Genomic DNA, 17,220 nt, shown 5'->3' on the forward strand with positions numbered 1-17,220 from the left:
CCCAGGACCTCACACATGCCAGGCAAGTGCTCTACCACTGAGCCACAACTTCAGCCCCATTTCATTTCTTTTATGTCTGAATGATATTTCATTTTATCTGTATTCCACAATTTATCCATTCATCCCTTGATGGACATTTGAGATCTTTCCACCTTTTGGCTCTTACAGGCTATGAACATCTATGTACAGATTTCTGTGTAGACATATATTTTCATATATCTTAGGTTTATGCTTAGGAATGGACTTGCTTGGTCATATGATAATTCCATGTTTAACTTTTTGACAAACTGAGAAGTTTTGTTTTGTTTTGTGGTACTGGGAATTAAACTCAGGGCCTCACACATGCTAGACAAACACTTTAACCAATGAGCTACATGCATCCCAGCCCTTATTCCAGTGAAATTAGAAAACTTTTAGAAAACCCTCTGTTTTAGAATTACATTCAGATTCTTGGTACCCTTAGTAATGACAGACTGCTCCTTGAGTATTATTTATTTTTTATTTTTAAAAAAATATTTATTTTTTAGTTTTAGGTGGGCATATATCTTTATTTTACATTTATGTGGTGCTGAGGTTCAAACCCAGGGCCTCATGCATACTAGGCGAGCACTCTACCACTGAGCCACAATCCCAACCCTTGAGTGTTATTTAAAAAATAATTAAAACCTTAGTGAATCAGGTGGTTAAATTGTTAACACCAATATTATTTTTTAACGGATAATAGAAGACTGTGTGTAGGTATTCAGTATTATGATTTATTTTGTGTGGCTAGTAACACTTGTAGGAATACATTGTAGTATCCCAGTGCAACTATATTTTATGCAAAATCTCATTTGAGTGTTAAACATTGTAATTTGTTTTAAGAAACAAGGTAGCTGGTATTACTTGGTAGACTTTTTAAAAAAATTTTTTTAGTTATACATGGACACAGTATCTTTATTTTGTTCATTTATTTGTATGTGGTGCTAAGGATTGAACCCAGTACGTCACATGTGCCAGGCAAGCTGTCTGCCACTGAGCCAAAACCCCAGCCCTACTTGATAGACTTTTAAAGGATGCTTTTTTTTTTTTTTTTTTTTTTACATAAGTCTACTTTCACTTAATTGACATTTGTAACTTAGTGTTAGATATTAAAATTTCCACTAAACAATATATAATCCTTTTGTGAAATTTATAAGAAGTTCATATAGGGCTGGGGATGTGGCTCAAGCGGTAGCGCGCTCGCCTGGCATGCGTGCGGCCCAGGTTTGATCCTCAGCACCACATACAAACAAAGATGTTGTGTCTGCCGAAAACTAAAAAATAAATATTAAAAAATTCTCTCTCTCTGTCTTTCTCTCTATCTAAAAAAAAAAAAAAAAAAAGTTCATATAATTCATCCATTAATGCATAATTAAAGATATACTTTTAAAATTCACAGGGCTAGTCAGGCACAGTGGTGTGTACACGTAGTCCCAGCTACTTGGGAGACTGAGGCAGAAGAATCAAAAGTTCAAATAACTTTTGATTAGTAACAAGTTAGTAACTCAGTAAGACCCTGTCTCAAAATAAAAAATTAAAAAAAGGGCTGGGGATATAGTTCAATAGTAGAACATCCCTAGGTTCAATTCCCAGTACCATAAAAAAACTTAAATTTAGATAAAATAAAATTCACAAGGCTGGGTAGCAGTAGGACACTTACCTAGCATGAACAAGGCCCTGGCACTACAAATATAAAATTAAAGAACCCCTCTCACCCACCCATAATAGTTTTCCATAGCTGTATAACAAATTACCACAAACTTGGTAGTTTGAAATAACCTGCATTTACTATCTCAGGAGTCCAGGCATGTTTTAGCTGGGACTTCTGCAGCACCATAATCAAGGTTTGGCCAGTGTTGAATTCTCATCTGGAGCTTCAACTGGGAAAGGGGCTGTTTCAGAGCTCTTTCAGGTTTTTTGGAGAATTCATTTCCTTGCTGTTGCAGACTGAAAGCCTAGCTTCTTAAGAAGCTGCTTTCTGCTAGTGATCACCCTCAGCCCCTTGCCAGTGGACCTTTCAACATAACTACAAAGGGAAAAGTCTCTGTGGTCAGTTTTCTAGCTTGAGGGAGTCTTATATAATGTAGCATAATCATGAGGTGACATCCCATCACCTTCATCAGATTTTTTTTTATATCATACATACATGAACTATAAATTCCCACTTTTGTGGTTATACATGATGTAGAGTTACACAGGTCGAATATTCAGATATGAACATAAGAGAGTTATGTCCAATTTATTCTACTGTCTTTCCTTTTCCCACCCCCCATCAGATTCTTTTCATTAGAAGTAAGTCATAGGTTCTGTCCTTGCTCAATAGGAGGAAGCATGACACTGTGACTGTCAGAGACAAGGATCATAGGAGGTCACCTTAAGAGTCTACCCACCTGGCTAAGGTGTAGCTCACTTGTAGAGTGCTTGCCTATGGGCCATGAGGATTCCCAGCAATACACCCACACATACACAACCACACACACGCACAGAGTCTCCTGCCACACTTCTAATAAGGCAAATCCTAAACATGATTTAAAAAAAAAAAAAAGCACTTTAAATTGCCAGATTATAATCACTGATGCTTTTTTTCATAAAAATTTGAATATATTCAACTTTATATATATATATATATATATACACACACACACACACACACATACATACTGATGAACCTTCTTTATTTATTTATATGTGGTGCTGAGAATTGAACCCAGTGCCTCACACACGCTACACAAGTGCTCTACCACTGAGCCACAACCCCAGGTGCATTTTCAACTTTCATAAAACAAAAATACGCTGCTGTTTCTTCTTCCTTTTGATTTTGTACTGGGGATTGAACCTAGGGCTTCACACATGCTATGCCAGCACTCTACATTGAGCTACATCTTTAGTCTTTATTTATTTATTGTATTTTGAGATCAGGTCTAAGTTGCACAAGCTGACCTTGAACTAATCAAGATCCTCCTGCCTCAGCCTCCAGAGTAACTAGAATTTCAGGCATGTACCACCATGCCTCAATAGCTTCTTCTCTTTCAGAACATAGTTTGGGGAGCAAGATTGATCCTTAAAACAACCTCCATTAATAGAATTTTCAGGCTTTTTATCTCAATGATAGAGTGTTTGTCTAGCATTGTAAGGCCCTGGGTTAGATCCTCATTGGGGATGAGGGGATTTTCTACTTACTATTCATTGAATGGTTTTTAGAAGTCCAAAAAGTTACTTCAGGAGTGGAGTTAACGATTTAAATAATTTCCCCCTAATAGTTGCAAGAAAAGCAGTAGATAACATATGCAGTCCCAAAATTTTGCATCTTCAGAAAAAAGCATGGATGGCTTTGGGTTATTTTTCTTCTCCTACCAAACCAGAAAATACAGAGGATCCTACTAAGACAGACAGACAGACACACACACACACACACATACACACACACACACACGTGCAAGCATGGTAATAGGTAAAGTTCTAGAACTTGTTTCTAAGAGCAAGGGTTTTTATGCTCATGCAAATTTGTATTATAGCAGACTTTGAAAATAAACAATTTCATTCTGAAAGATTCTGTTGTTATGGTGATTACTATTAATTCTTAATGATTACAAGCAACTTTGCTGTTCTTTACAATTTGTCCAAAAACCATTAAACTATGTATGGGGCTTACTTACAGGTATCAGCAAACACAGAAGATTCTTCTATGAGTGGCTATTTGTACAGATCAAAGGGCAATAAGAAACCATGGAAACACTTGTGGTTTGTCATAAAAAATAAAGTGTTGTATACATATGCTGCAAGTGAGGTAAGATGTGAAATCTAAAGATGAGTAATTTGAGGGTCTTGTTTTAGTTTGTGTACGTTTTATTGTTCTGCTTTTGTTTTTTGTGTTGGTGGGGGTAGAATCCAGGCCCTTCCCCAGCTCCTTGTTGCTTTGGTTTGGAGCAAGGTGGTGTCATTTTTAATGGGTACCTAGTAGAGAGCTCTTACTCACCTGTTAAGAATTTTCCACAGTAATAAAGTACAAGTCTTCCTGGGTGACTACTACCACTTCACTAAAGGCAGAGCTTCTTATCCTTTTGAGGCAGAGACAAAGGTCAGGCAGTCAGTGTAGGTAATGAACAATGTGGGTCAGGTCAAGAGGCTGAGAACTGGTTATCAAAGAGAGAACAATGGGTCGCTAACGGTTAACCTCCTCTTGTGCTCCTCTGCACTCTGGGTTGCTAACAATTAACTTCCATGCTCCTGCTCCCAGTCACTTACACAGGGAAGAAAGAGAAGGCAGTGATTAAAGAGTGGGGTTATGAGGTCTATAAGAAAGGCAAGTCCACCCCCCTCCCACAGGCTTTCGGCTCCAAGGCCCCCTTCTCTTTAAAGAAGTCTGTCTCTATCACTTTCTTAAATAAAACTTGCTATACTTGCCTTGGCGTTTCTCTGGTGTGAGTTCTTCAACACTGGGAAACAAGAACCCATTCCTGATCTCCATTGCACCAGTATCACTTTCTGTCCAACTCTCTTGGGTGACACTCTCAGGACTGTCCCTGTAAACACAAAAGGGACTGAGCTTGACGCAAACTTCACGGATCAGCACAGCTTTTATTTAGGGATGGAGTGACGCTTCTGATGGACCCACTTTCCTTGTGGAAAATGAGCCACGGGCCAGAGGGGGAGTTTAGGCTTATATTGATTACACTGAGAAGTGACTTAATTAATGAGCATGTCAGTTTGGGCTGTCTTTACTGGGCCAAATGGAGGATGTGATGTTAGTGGTTAGTGTCTGGGAAAGAATTTGTGTAAGGTGGAATCAATGTTTTGGCCTCTTCCCAGAAACTATCATTTCAGACTTGATAAATATCTCCTCCCCAGGGCCTGTCTTGTCACTGGGAAAGACTGTCTCGGGAAAGGATCAATGTATTGCCTTCTCCCTCATTCCTTCTCCCTAGGCCACATTATTTTGGGGTTTGTCATTTTCCATATCCAACAGTCCCCTGATTATATTGGTCAGGCCTCAGCATAATAAAATAGGCTTTGGGTTATAAACAGTTTCTAGCTGTTGCTGAAATTCTGTCCTTTTCTTCTATCCAAAGCCCCTGGTGTTCTCACAGCCTAGAAAAACCTCCAGGGTCCAATCTGTTCTTTAGGAGGATCTGGGTAACTCACCTTTCCAAGCTGTGCTTCTCCATCCATAAAATTAAAGTAATATAGTCACTTTCCTTGGTTGTAGTGAAAATAATGTGAAATTCAATGGATGTGAACATGCTGAAATTTTCTAGCACAATGTCTGGAGGTGGGGAGTGGATGGCTCAATAAATATTGTGGAATAAATTAAAAATTAATAATAGAATTTTTTTTTACATATATGTATATGAAGTTAATTTGGAGCTACATTGATCAAAAGCTCTCAAGTCTGAATTGTGTCTCAGTTTAAAAGGTCATCTTTATTTGTCTATTTTTAAATTAGGATGTGGCAGCTTTGGAGAGCCAGCCTTTATTAGGATTCACTGTCACTCAAGTCAAAGATGAGAATTCAGAGTCTAAAGTATTTCAGTTACTGCACAAAAACATGTTATTTTATGTGTTCAAAGCAGATGATGCTCACTCAGCTCAGAAGTAAGTAATGTAGACTTATTTTCCTTTTATATGTGAGATTTCAAGTTTCCTATTTAAATGATTCACTTTAAGATTACCTTCTTTAAGGCATGAGGACAACTCAAAATTTAAACCATGGGTCCAAATTAGACAGATTTAATATATTATTCAAACTCTTTAGAATTGTTCTAAAACAAAGGAAAGCAAGGAATATCTGGAATAGTTTCAGGAGACAGATGGGAAAAGAAGATGGGTAGTCCTGTCCAAAGTATTCTGTCCACACATGACCTCAGAGGAAGCAGCATGGTGCAGCTCTGCTGAGGAAGGGAAGCTGAGGCATCTGACCTCTCCATCACTGAGGCTAAGAATCTTCCCTTGAAACATTCCAGGGCTTTGGCCATCCAGTGATTCAATTATGCTGTGCAACAGCAGGAGTTGAAACAGCTGCTTACAAACTTACTTCTCTGAGAAAAAGGTCAAACATGTGAAGAGGCTCCATGCTGTTTTCAGTGACTGAGTAGAAGGAAATGGATATCATTTTAGATGGTGAAAGCTGAAAGCCTCTTCAACATTCCAACAGGAATCTTGATTTATTTAGATGTTATAAAGTTGTTTAACAGATTAGAGGAGGTGTATGTATCTTTGTGAAATCAGGGTCCCTGCTGAACAAAATACATCAGTTCACCTCTTTTTCATTTGAGTTGTACTTTGGCTCACAAAATACACTTTTGTGTTTTTCATAAGAGATGTATGTTCATGTTTTCTCAGTGGGCTTTAATGTGCTTGAAGATTTAAAAAAAAAAAAGAGTGCTTTGAATAAGCAAGTCTGGTGGTTTCTTAAGGCAATTAGAATCTACATATCAGAATTGCCTGTGTTCTGACTGCCAACCAGATACATACAGTGTAGCTTAGTGGCAAAGTGCTTGCCTAGCATGCATGAGGCACTGGGTTTGATCCTCAGCACCACATAACAATTAACAAATAAAACAAAGGCATTCTGTCCATCTACAACTACAAAAAAAATGTTTTTAAATAAATAAAAATAAAGATATTGTGTCCATCTACAACTAAAAAAACCATGCTGTAAGGCTGCCCCCACCCTCCACCCCTGGCCAGTTTTAGGATGTTCTGTAGTGCATAGCTGTTTTTCTGGTTCTTTTTTTTTTTTTTTAATATTTATTTTTTAGTTCTTGGCGGACACAACATCTTTGTTTGTATGTGGTGCTGAGGATTGAACCTGGGCCGCACGCATGCCAGGCGAGCGCGGTACCACTTGAGCCACATCCCCAGCCCCTGTTTTTCTAAATAATTCTCTGTGGGTATTGAAAAATATTTTAAAATTATATTACTTTACTCTTTTTTTTCTGTAAAAAATATCTGGACAAAATAGTAATCACCCTAAGATTCTGCAACACATTGTCTTTCTCATAATTTTCATCTATATTTATCATGAAACCGATAAAAATTATTGCTTTTCAAATACATGATCTTTTGCTTATACCATTAAGTTGACTCAACTGAAAGGCTGTTAAAACAGAATTAAATGTAATTGGGTGAAAAAAATCAACTTATAATTTAGAATTGATCCAAGCTAAATTGTAAGTTTCTCTTTGAAGCTATTTATATCATATGGATTGCATTTTTTGTACATGACAGAATATTAAAATGTGTTAATTTTACTGGAATATTGTGAGACACTTTAAAAGTTTTGCTGTTATAATTTATAGGCTATTTATGTACAAAATTCAAAATTTTTAAAATTTTGCCCTTGAAACTTGACCTGAATCTATTATGGGATGTTCTTACTAATTAAAATGAGTGATTTCAAATGTTCATAGTTGCCTGGACCCCCCCCACACCACCACCACCATTTGTTGTTGTTGTTGTTGTTGTCATTTTGGGGGTTGAATCCAGGGGCACTCTACCACTAACTAACTGAGTTATACCTCCAGCCACCCCTACCGCCAGCTTTGAATAAGGCAAAGATGACATTTTAAAATGACTTTATTTTGTGTATTTATTTTTATGTGGTACTGAGGATCAAATCCAGTACCTCACATGTGCTAGGCAAGTACTCCACCACTGAGCCACAACCCCATACCCTTTTTATTTTTTGAGATGGGGTCTTGCTAAGTTGCTGACTTGCAGTCCTCCTACCTCAGTCTTCAAGTTGCTGAGTTAGAAGTGTGCACCATAGCGCCAGGCTGGACTCTTTTTCTTTAACCTATTACTGTAAGAAATTATATTTCAGGAAGGAAGGGAAAAATAAGTTCAGAAGCAATAAGACTAATAGGTATGGAAAAGAAACTACCCCCAAGTGCCTAATGAATAATTGCAGCATTTAATAATTAAAACATTGAGACTAAAGAATTTTGTAACGACTTCTGTGAAATTTTGAAAAGCTTTCATATTGCATGTAGAATTTTGATCAATTGGGAGTGGACTAAATGCCATATTGATGTCCTTTAATGAAAAGTACTGGGACCAGTCTGGAGGAGGGTAGGAGATATCCAAAGAAATTCTGGTAGGGTCAAAGGAGGAGGAAACAGGCACACAGCTACTGTTCTTACTAGTACTGAGTCAGAACACCAGAAAAGAGAAAAGGAGTTGTAATAAAAGCCTTTGCTGATATAGCTACTTCCATAACCAATTACATGGGAGCATCGGGACTTTATAGAACTTTTTACACATGAAATGTTCCCTTTCGCCTGCCTCATAATCATAAGAGAGACACTTGGCAGGCCAAATTTTGAACCATATTACCAAATAAAAGGCAGTTCCATGTATACAAGGATTTTAGTTTGCCCTAAGATCTTAAATATCCTGTCATGGTAATTCAGTCTACAGGCCCAGTTATGATCCATATTGTGCTCACATATATCAGATGATTGGGTTTTACACATCTAACAGATTTCTCTTATTAACAGGTGGATAGAAGCATTTCAGGAAGGCACAATATTATAGCAGTATTGGTTTCATCTTTTCTGTGATTCCAAGGAAGTGGAATTTCATCAGAATGGAGTAAAAGCAATTCAAGCATTTTATAAAAATAAACACTGCCAAGATAAATCCAACCAAACACTTCATCAGATATAAGAAATTATTTTGTTAGGTATAAGGAGTTTTTTTAATTAATGTTTGCTTTTTCATGTATGTTATTTATTAAAGTTGTGATGTTTACTTAATGGTCAGAATTGTTTCTGAGATTCACACTGAATTCTAAAGTACCATTTCTTTAGAGACCAGAAAACTTACCTTAATATTATATACAGTGTTAATTTTTTGTGACACAGTCCACATCATTTTCTCTGCTTTTACACTGTGACATTTTCACTAGTGACAAATCTTCGTAAGTTAAAAAAAAAAACACATATCAAGAAGCAAATTTCCACGTGGTGCTTGGTTTAGAAATTAAGATTATCGTAAAAATGCTGGTGAAAAATGCGTATCTTTGAATTAATGTTAGATGATTTTTTTTTAATCTTTCAATGAAAAATATATGGCTAGCTTCTACCTCAGTAACTGTGAAATTAAATTTCAGAAAATTGTCTAAAGTATTTCTACCTTATGTGTGTCTTCTGGCATGAGTTAATATTAATCATCAAAGAATTATAACAAAGGAATAGAAATCTGACTTTTTTCAAACTGTGAGTAGGAATGAGGATGTTTTCATTTGCAGAGACACAAGTAATCAACTCTATGGGCTTTTCATTAATTGAGTATTTTTTTTAAATAGCAAAATATGGCAAGTATTATTTTATATAATATTCCCTGCTATTTTGAGAATTCTGAGCCCAAGTCAGGTATTTATATCTGTAAGTGTTACATTTCCTATAATGTCGAGCTTTAAAAAAAATGAACTGGAATTACCATGTTAGAAAAACACAAATTCTAAGCCAATATCAACTGAAATTGTATAGTATTCTTTTTCAGGTCTTTTTATACCATTTGTGATGTGACCTTGGTAATAAAAATACCTTTTTTTAACTATCTGTGCACCTACATTGCTAATTCTGGCATACTATTGTTTAATATATGAACCATCTTATGCATAAAATTGTGGATCAAACAATAGAAAAATAAAATCAATGGCTGAGGTTGTGGATCAGTGATAGAGTCCTTGCCTAGCACATGTGAGGCACTGGGTTTGATATTCAGCACCACATAATAAATAAGTAAAATAAAGGTATTGTGTCCATCTATAACAAAAAAAAAATTTAAGAAAAAGAAAAATGAAATCAGCACAGTGATTAAAGTTGTTCCTGATATTCATAATATACATTTTGTCTACCGAGTTTAAATTATAAATTATCTTAAAAGGCAAGGTTATCTATAATCTATATCATTAAAGGGTACAAGAATTTTCTCCTTCATTGTAAAGGATTTTCTAATTCATTGTGATACTGATAGTCAAAAGAATTACATCCTGAATGCCTTCATGGGGCCTTTTAGATGCAAACAAACTAGATCTAGAGTTGGTAGCTATAGTCTTTTCTGGCTATTTCCTGCTATGGCATTGTCATAATCCCTATGCAGCCTTCCACACAATCCTAACATGCTATCCTCCCAAATATTTTTGTCACATCAGGTAAACTGATATTTCTTTGTAGTTCACTTTAATCAAGATCACATAAATTAAGTTTCCCACCTTAACACCTCTGCATTTTTAGTATATTCTTTTTGGAGGCCAATGAATGCCTAATAAATATTTCCTTCTGTTGCACTGTCTGGCACTTAGCAATACAACAGATTATTTGGGGTTCTAATTCCCCCTTGAGTTCTTGGCCTTTAAAATTTGGCATAAATCTCAGGATCTAAAAATTATCAGCCAGACTATTCTATCTTTGACATCTGGCTGAATAAAGTACCAGACTAGCCCAGTGTGGTGGCTTGCATCTATAATCCCATCAACTTGGGAAACTGAAGCAGGAGGATTGTAAGTTTGAGGACAGCCTTGGCAATTTAGCAAAGCCCTAAGCAATTTAGCAAGACCCTGTCTCAACATAAAAAATAAAAAGGGATGGGGGCTGGGGTTGTGGCTCAGCGGGAGAGCACTCACCTTGCACATGCAAGACCCTGGGTTCTATCCTCAGCACCACATAAAAATAAATAAGTGAAATAAAGGTATTGTGTCCAACTACAACAAAAGAATTCAATAAATAAATAAAAGGGCTGGGACTATAGCTCAGTGGTTAACCACCCCTGGGTTTAACCTCTTGTACCCACCCAAACACACACAAAGTAAACATACGTAGAAAAGACAAAGCTAGCACAGACTTATAGTATTTCTCCTTAATTACATGTGAAACTCATGTATAACTGTATTCTTTCAGCCATTTTGAAAAATATAAAATAGAAGGCATCAGATTATTCATCCCCATAAAGTAGTTTGTTAAATAGTGTTAGATTCTCTCCCCCCCCCATATCAGTCCTTGATAACTTACTAAAGATGATCAATTATTATTTATTTCATCTGGCTCACTCAGTGCTAACTAAGAACCCAGTTACTTACAATCTGTTGTAAACTATTTTTACAAACATCTCTTGATAGCTAACATTTTAAAGGAAAAAATGATATGGGGTACAGTCTATAAGTGTGGAGAAAGTACAAGTCTCTAGATCCCAAGAATACTATATTTATATTACAGATACATATGTTTCCATGAAACCCTTTTTCAGTGTCTCCTTTTGTTTATAAGGAGAGAGGCAGTTATATATCTAAGCTAAAAAAAAGGATGCTGAAAATAATCTAGACAAGATGCCAGCTAAACTAGGGGAAAGACAGCATTCTTGCAAGTATCCCAACCAACAGTCTTCTTTTATATGTAGCAGCTGTAAATGCAGAGGACCACCAGAGTCCAAAGAAAATGGAAAGGTTGTCATGATTTCACTTGTCTGAACCTCTTTCCAGTCTCTTTTCCTGTTTTCTAATGTAGCCAATATCCTCCTACTGTGCTTTGGCTGCCCAAGATACATACTTCCCTCTTCTCCAACTGAATGCTTGAATATTTAGTAGTTTTTTGTTTTGTTTTGTTTTGTGTGGGGATTTTTGCTGTTTTATATTTGTTGTATTGGGATTGAATCCAGGGCCTACACATGCTAGACAAGTACTCCATCACTGAGATACGCCCCCCAGCCCCTCTTTGTTCATTTGATTTTGAGACAGGGCTCACTAAGTTCCCCAGGTTGGACTCAAACTTGTGATCTTCCTGCCTCCGTTCTCTGATTTGTGAGGATTACAGGTATGTACCATCCTGCCTAGGCAACTAGCTTTTATTTTTTTTGGGGGGGGAGTATTGGGGATCAAACCCAGGGCCTTGCACTAGGCAAATGCTCTTCCACAGAGCTATATCCCCTGTCCCAGCAGCATTTCTATAAATGAGAACATCAGACAAACCCTTGATTAATCATAATTTATCATGATATTACTAAGTGACGAAGACTTCATAGTTCTGTTAACCAAATGTATATTTTATATTTGGTTAGAAGAATACCTAGAAGAAGGGAAAGCCTCCTATTTTAATAATTTAGTTAAAATATAAATATTACCACAGCATGTGTTGTTATTGTCTTTGAATATGCTTCCATGTGTTAAGGTTTTGAAAAGTTTGAGGTTCATCATAGTCAAATATAGTTACCATGATTTTCAGAGAGGTAAACCCTGTTTCTCTTACTGTAGTGTACACTCCTTGAAGGCAGATGCTGTATTTATATATTGGTTTCTCCCACAGTACTTCCTTGGGTCTTTTCAGAGAAAACATTGAACTGGAAAAAATAGAACAGAATTCTTATCAACAATTTAAATATAACCCTAATTCCCTGTTCTAACTTAGACCACACACTACTCTCTTCATTATCCTGCAAGGCCATGTTTGCAACTGCCTGTTGGGATATCTTCATGAGTCCTCAAGCAGATTAAATTTTGTGTTAACTAACACTGAACTAATTTTCTTCCTATTCAAATCTGTTTATTTTCTTTTGTAATAGAAAGATAACACATGAGGCTCCAGATCTCAAAAACGACTCTGTAATTCCACTTGTATCCTTTCCCTCCTCGTTGTCCTGCTGTTGTTTTTGCATAGGACTGGCCCAAGTCCTTGTTACCTCTTCCTAGTGATTGCAGTAACTTTTCTTCTTGGCTGGGAATATAACTCTGTGGGTGAAGCACTTGCCTAGCATGGGAGAGGCCCTGGCTTCAATCCCCAGAACTGGAAAAAAATTATTTTTAAAAAAACACACTTATTTTTCTTCATTGCCTTCATTGTGTGGTCCATTTTAAACACTGCCTGAGCAATTTTTCTAAAGCATAATTCCAGTCTTGATTCATTCCTTCTCTTGAAGACTTCAGTGGCATTCCCAGTGGTTCAGCATGGAACCAATCCTCAGGAACCATACAATCCAGCCTGTCTCTGTCCACACTATTTCTTCTTGTTTTCCTTTATACCTCATCCCCATCTTTGCCTGTTTATCCCAGATTTCTCTAACAGTTTCTAGTTATGATTTAGTCCTTTCTCCCTTGTTCAGTTTGAGTAGATTCTCCTCTATGCTCCTATAGTCTTATAGTTCATAAATTTTCATATGATTCTTATCACATTCTGTCCTTGAGAGCAACTTTTCTTGTTTGAGATTGCCCCACCACTTCTGGTATAGTGACTTGCATGCAGTTAATACTGTTTGTTGTTGACATGGATTCCTGCTTATGGATCTCTAAAGTGTCTCCAGTACACATCATTCTGTTGTCTATGATACTTAAATTTTTTTTTCAGTTGTAAGTGGACACAATACCTTTATTCTATTTATTTTTATGTGGTGCTGAAAATTGAACCCAGAGCCTCACACATGCTTGGCAATTGCTCTACCACTGAGTCATACCCCCCAGCCCCTGTCTATGAAACTTTTAATGTATCTATGAACTTTCCCATATAAGAGATAGTTTCTACTAGAATTTTGTTTTAAAGATAGAGTTAGTAAAAAACCTAAATATCAAATTCCCTTTCCTTTGGAATAGGAGTTGGTCATGGCATATAAGAACCAATCTTGAAAAACTATTTTTTTATTTGTATTTCTAGAAACACTTTCTACTTAAAGTGACTATAATTTGTATCTTATTGTCCATATACAGATCATTTATAAATAAAAATTAGCATTGTAAGTAATGTTAATATGTATTATATTTATACAAAATAAATCTACTATAATATTACTACTGGTGTGATGTCTTTTAAACCCTACCATTTTTCAGTTACTTTTTTTTCTTCAGTAATAGGGATTGAATCCAGGGATGCTCAATCACCAGAAGCTACATTCCCAACCCTATTTATTTATTTATTTGAGACAGGGTTTTGCTAAGTTGCTGAGGCTGGCTTCGAATTTTTTATTTTCCTGCCTCGGCTTCCTCAGAGTAGCTAGGATTACAAGTGTGGGCCACCACTCTCCTCTATATTTGTTTTACCTAACATGGATTTCCACCCTGAATCTGTGGCTGCTTTCCTATAGCTGATCTATGTTAAATGCCGAAGAAATTTCAAGGAGAGCTTATCCTAAAGTTTAAACTACACAGTACTTTGAAGACAGGGCGGGGCTTCCTATCACAAGCAGCCACTGTCAGAATGTGAGGTTCTGGTAGTGCCATTTCATTTCACAAATCTTGAGGCCAGAAGGTATTGATTGTCTCGCGTACTTGAAATACACCATCAGAAACAACATTCTAATGATATTATTGCTCCATTAGTCATTATTTCTTTATGCACAATAGTTAAGTAAACTCTACTATTTCTTTACTACCTGATTCTGCCTCAGATTTTTATATTAAGGGAAGTTTAAATATCTGGGATATACCAGACTCGTTTGTTCTCTAATAGAATGTAATGTAAGAGCATTTAGCAGAATCCAGTTTTCCAGAAATTAGAAATAGAACTGCATAAAACCTAGTCGGTTAATGTTATTACTCAAATCTGAAACATTGACCCCAAAATGCCTTCAATAGACTACATTTGGCAAACACTAAGCTAAAGGGCGCACATCACTTGTAAAAGTGGCTGATGGGCAAGCAGATCTGGCGAGCCGTTTCCCTCCAAGCCGACAGGGGGCGGCCGACTCTCAGGGGCGCTGCTCCACTCTCCAGTCTCTCCGCTCCACCCAGGGAACGTCACGACCCCCTCTCGCTGCTTCTCCACGTCGTTATTGCGCAGGCGTGGATTGGAGAGCTCACGGCCGAGCCGAGGGAGGGGTCACGAACTCTGACCCCCCCACCCAAAACACAAACCCAGAAAGCTGTTTACCCCTACTTCGCCTCGGTTCCCCACTCCCTTCAGCTTTCTCCAACTCTCCTCCCGGGGCGTCTTCCCCACCCAGCTGCCGCCGCAGCGGGACTGTCGGGTCGGCGCCCGACTGAGGAGTTAGTGCAGCGGAGAGACGCGGGTAAGAAGTGCCGGGTGGGGGGACAGGGCCGTGACGGCGCCTGGGAAGGGGTCGGGAGTGCCCCTTTATCCCAACTGCCAACGGACGCAGCCTTAGCGCGTTCGCACTGCCTGCGGTCGCCGCCCGGCCCTGCCGATCTGTTCGGAGTGCCGCGGCGGGCTGCTCGGGTCGGGCCGCGGGTGCGAGGAGTGGCCGGAGCGTCGGGGCCCCCAGAGAGGCTGAGGCCGTGTAGTCGCGGCGGGACACGGCGTCGGCCTAGAGGCCGGGGCGGCCGGGCGCGGGGACTGCAAGCGAGCGGCGCGGTGCACACCGCTCCCTCTCCCGCGGCACCTCTGACCTTTCACCTACAGGAAAAACTTCCGTCTCGGCGGCGCCACCGCCGCCGCTTTCCCCGCCCCGGGAAGCCGAGGGCGCATGGCGGCGGCGGGCGGGACGCTGGAGAGGTGCATCTCCTTCTCTGGGCCTGGAACCCTTTCTCCGTGGCCGCGGACTGATTCCGAGCTTACACAGTAAAGATAGAATGGCGCTCTCCACTCTCACTTTTCTCTCACGACAAATAGAGGCGAGAGTAGCCTCTGCCTTAGGACCTCTGAGTTTTAGAAAAAAAACAAAAACGGAATGGCCCAGGGTCCTCGCTGCAGTAGACATGTCCAAGCTACCAGTAGCTCTTTTGTTAAGAACTCTGCCTCCAACTCGCGCAAACATCACTTTATGAAATACAGATGTTGCCAACTCGCCCCGTAACCTTCAGTAAGTAGGTCAGCGTGTAAAGTAACTGGAAGAGAAAAGCAGGCTTGAAGTTAAGGTCTTTAGGGCTTTTGCTTCCCCGGAAGTTGTAAGTATACCTCGGATTTTGAGGTTATTTTAGCATTGTCTACTTGTGTGTTGGGTGATGCACGGTTGATTTTGAATTTGGTTTATATGTGCAGTTGTTGGATCTGAAAGAGAGATTGTAGATCAGTTCAACTCAAGACAATGAAAGGAAAAAGAACTTTGGGGTCTTAGAAATTTGCAGTTGGGGAGACACATATTCAAATAGCTCTGAATCCGTGTTTCAAGGATGGTGGGCACTTACGTGAGTTGTTGAATGTTGAAAAAACAAGGGCTCAATGAACTACAAAGATACAAAAAGGAACATATATGCTTAGTAAAAAGGCCCATAAAACAAGGGTCTAATAATATTTTGGTATGCATCTTGAATCTGTGAGTATAATGTAATTTTCCAGTTCTGGTCATTCCAGAGTCTTGTGGTCAAAGTATGGAGGTGACCAAAGTTCACATTCCTTGGCAGCAGCTTGAGTCCTGCTTCCTTTATGGTTTCCACACCAATTTTGAAAGATCTTAACAGTGTTGCTTTCATTGTATTAAAAATTTTTCTGTTATAAAAAGTATCACGGGAAGGGGCTGGGGCTGAGGCTGGGGCTCAGCGGTTGCACACTTGCCTAGCCTGTGTGAGGCACTGGGTTCTATTCTCAGCACCACGTATTTAAAAAAAAAAAAAAAAAAAAGTACCATTTGAACCCTGGGCCCCAGGTGCACACAGTTGTAATTCCAGCTCAGCTACTCTGGAGGCTGAGAGAGGAGAATTGGGAGTTCAAAGCCAGCCTCAGCAAAAGTGAAGCACTAAGCAACTCAGTGATACCCTATCCCTAAATAAAATACAAAATAGGACTGGGAATGTGATTCAGTGGTCGAGTGCCCCAGAGTTCAGTCTCAGCTATCCAAGGGGTGGAGGGTATCACATGAAATGTAACTCATTTCATTATTCATTGTAGAACATTTTGGTATCTTAAGGGTTTTGAGGAAGACACAAGTCAATGTTTCCTGAGAAACCTATTGATGGTGTGTGCCACACAAAGTATATGATGCCTATCCAAGGGAAATAAGAAAGACTAAAGAAAAAACAGCATACAATAAGTAATGGTATATGTATGAACTTTTTGCCTTTATTGAGTCATATGACCTACAGTCTTTTTAAATATTTTAGGAACCATCTTTAGAAAATTGCAACTCTATAAAAATTTTACATGTTAGTAATTAATGGAAGTCTCTTCCTGAATCCTTGTTAACAATCTTACTGTACACAATGAATGCTACACCAATCTAGACATATTGGGTAAGCCAGGTGTGGTGGCACATGCCTATAATTTCTGTTACTCTAGAGGCAGAAACAGGATCACAAGTTTGAGGCCAACATGGACATCTCAG

The 17,220-nt window shown here is 38.6% G+C and overlaps 2 protein-coding genes across 5 annotated transcripts in view; both read left to right on the top strand.

Annotated features, from left to right (window-relative positions):
* Positions 1 to 9,700, top strand: part of Fgd6 (FYVE, RhoGEF and PH domain containing 6) — a 113,815-nt gene extending 104,115 nt beyond the window's left edge. The window contains exons 19-21 of the mRNA XM_046419353.2: positions 3,680 to 3,808; positions 5,465 to 5,613; positions 8,520 to 9,700. Of these exons, the coding sequence (XP_046275309.1) occupies positions 3,680 to 3,808; positions 5,465 to 5,613; positions 8,520 to 8,556 (315 nt within the window). The 3' untranslated portion in view covers positions 8,557 to 9,700. The remainder of the gene's footprint in view (positions 1 to 3,679; positions 3,809 to 5,464; positions 5,614 to 8,519) is intronic.
* A 5,070-nt stretch (positions 9,701 to 14,770) lies between these two features.
* Nr2c1 (nuclear receptor subfamily 2 group C member 1) overlaps positions 14,771 to 17,220 on the top strand; it is a 52,814-nt gene continuing 50,364 nt past the window's right edge. Inside the window, exon 1 of one of the 4 annotated variants that reach the window (XM_046419314.2) lies at positions 14,771 to 15,012. The gene's annotated coding sequence lies outside the window, so the exon portion shown is untranslated. Of the gene's footprint in view, positions 15,013 to 15,388; positions 15,848 to 17,220 lie in introns of those variants that run through there. The other 3 variants (XM_058571295.1, XM_046419315.2, XM_046419313.2) reach the window with 3 other exon arrangements.

The sequence above is a fragment of the Marmota monax genome, unplaced genomic scaffold (assembly GCF_021218885.2).
Source record: "Marmota monax isolate L192 unplaced genomic scaffold, Marmota_monax_Labrador192_F-V1.1 WCK01_AAM20220418_F8-fsc00036, whole genome shotgun sequence".
Classification (NCBI taxonomy): Eukaryota; Metazoa; Chordata; class Mammalia; order Rodentia; family Sciuridae; genus Marmota; species Marmota monax.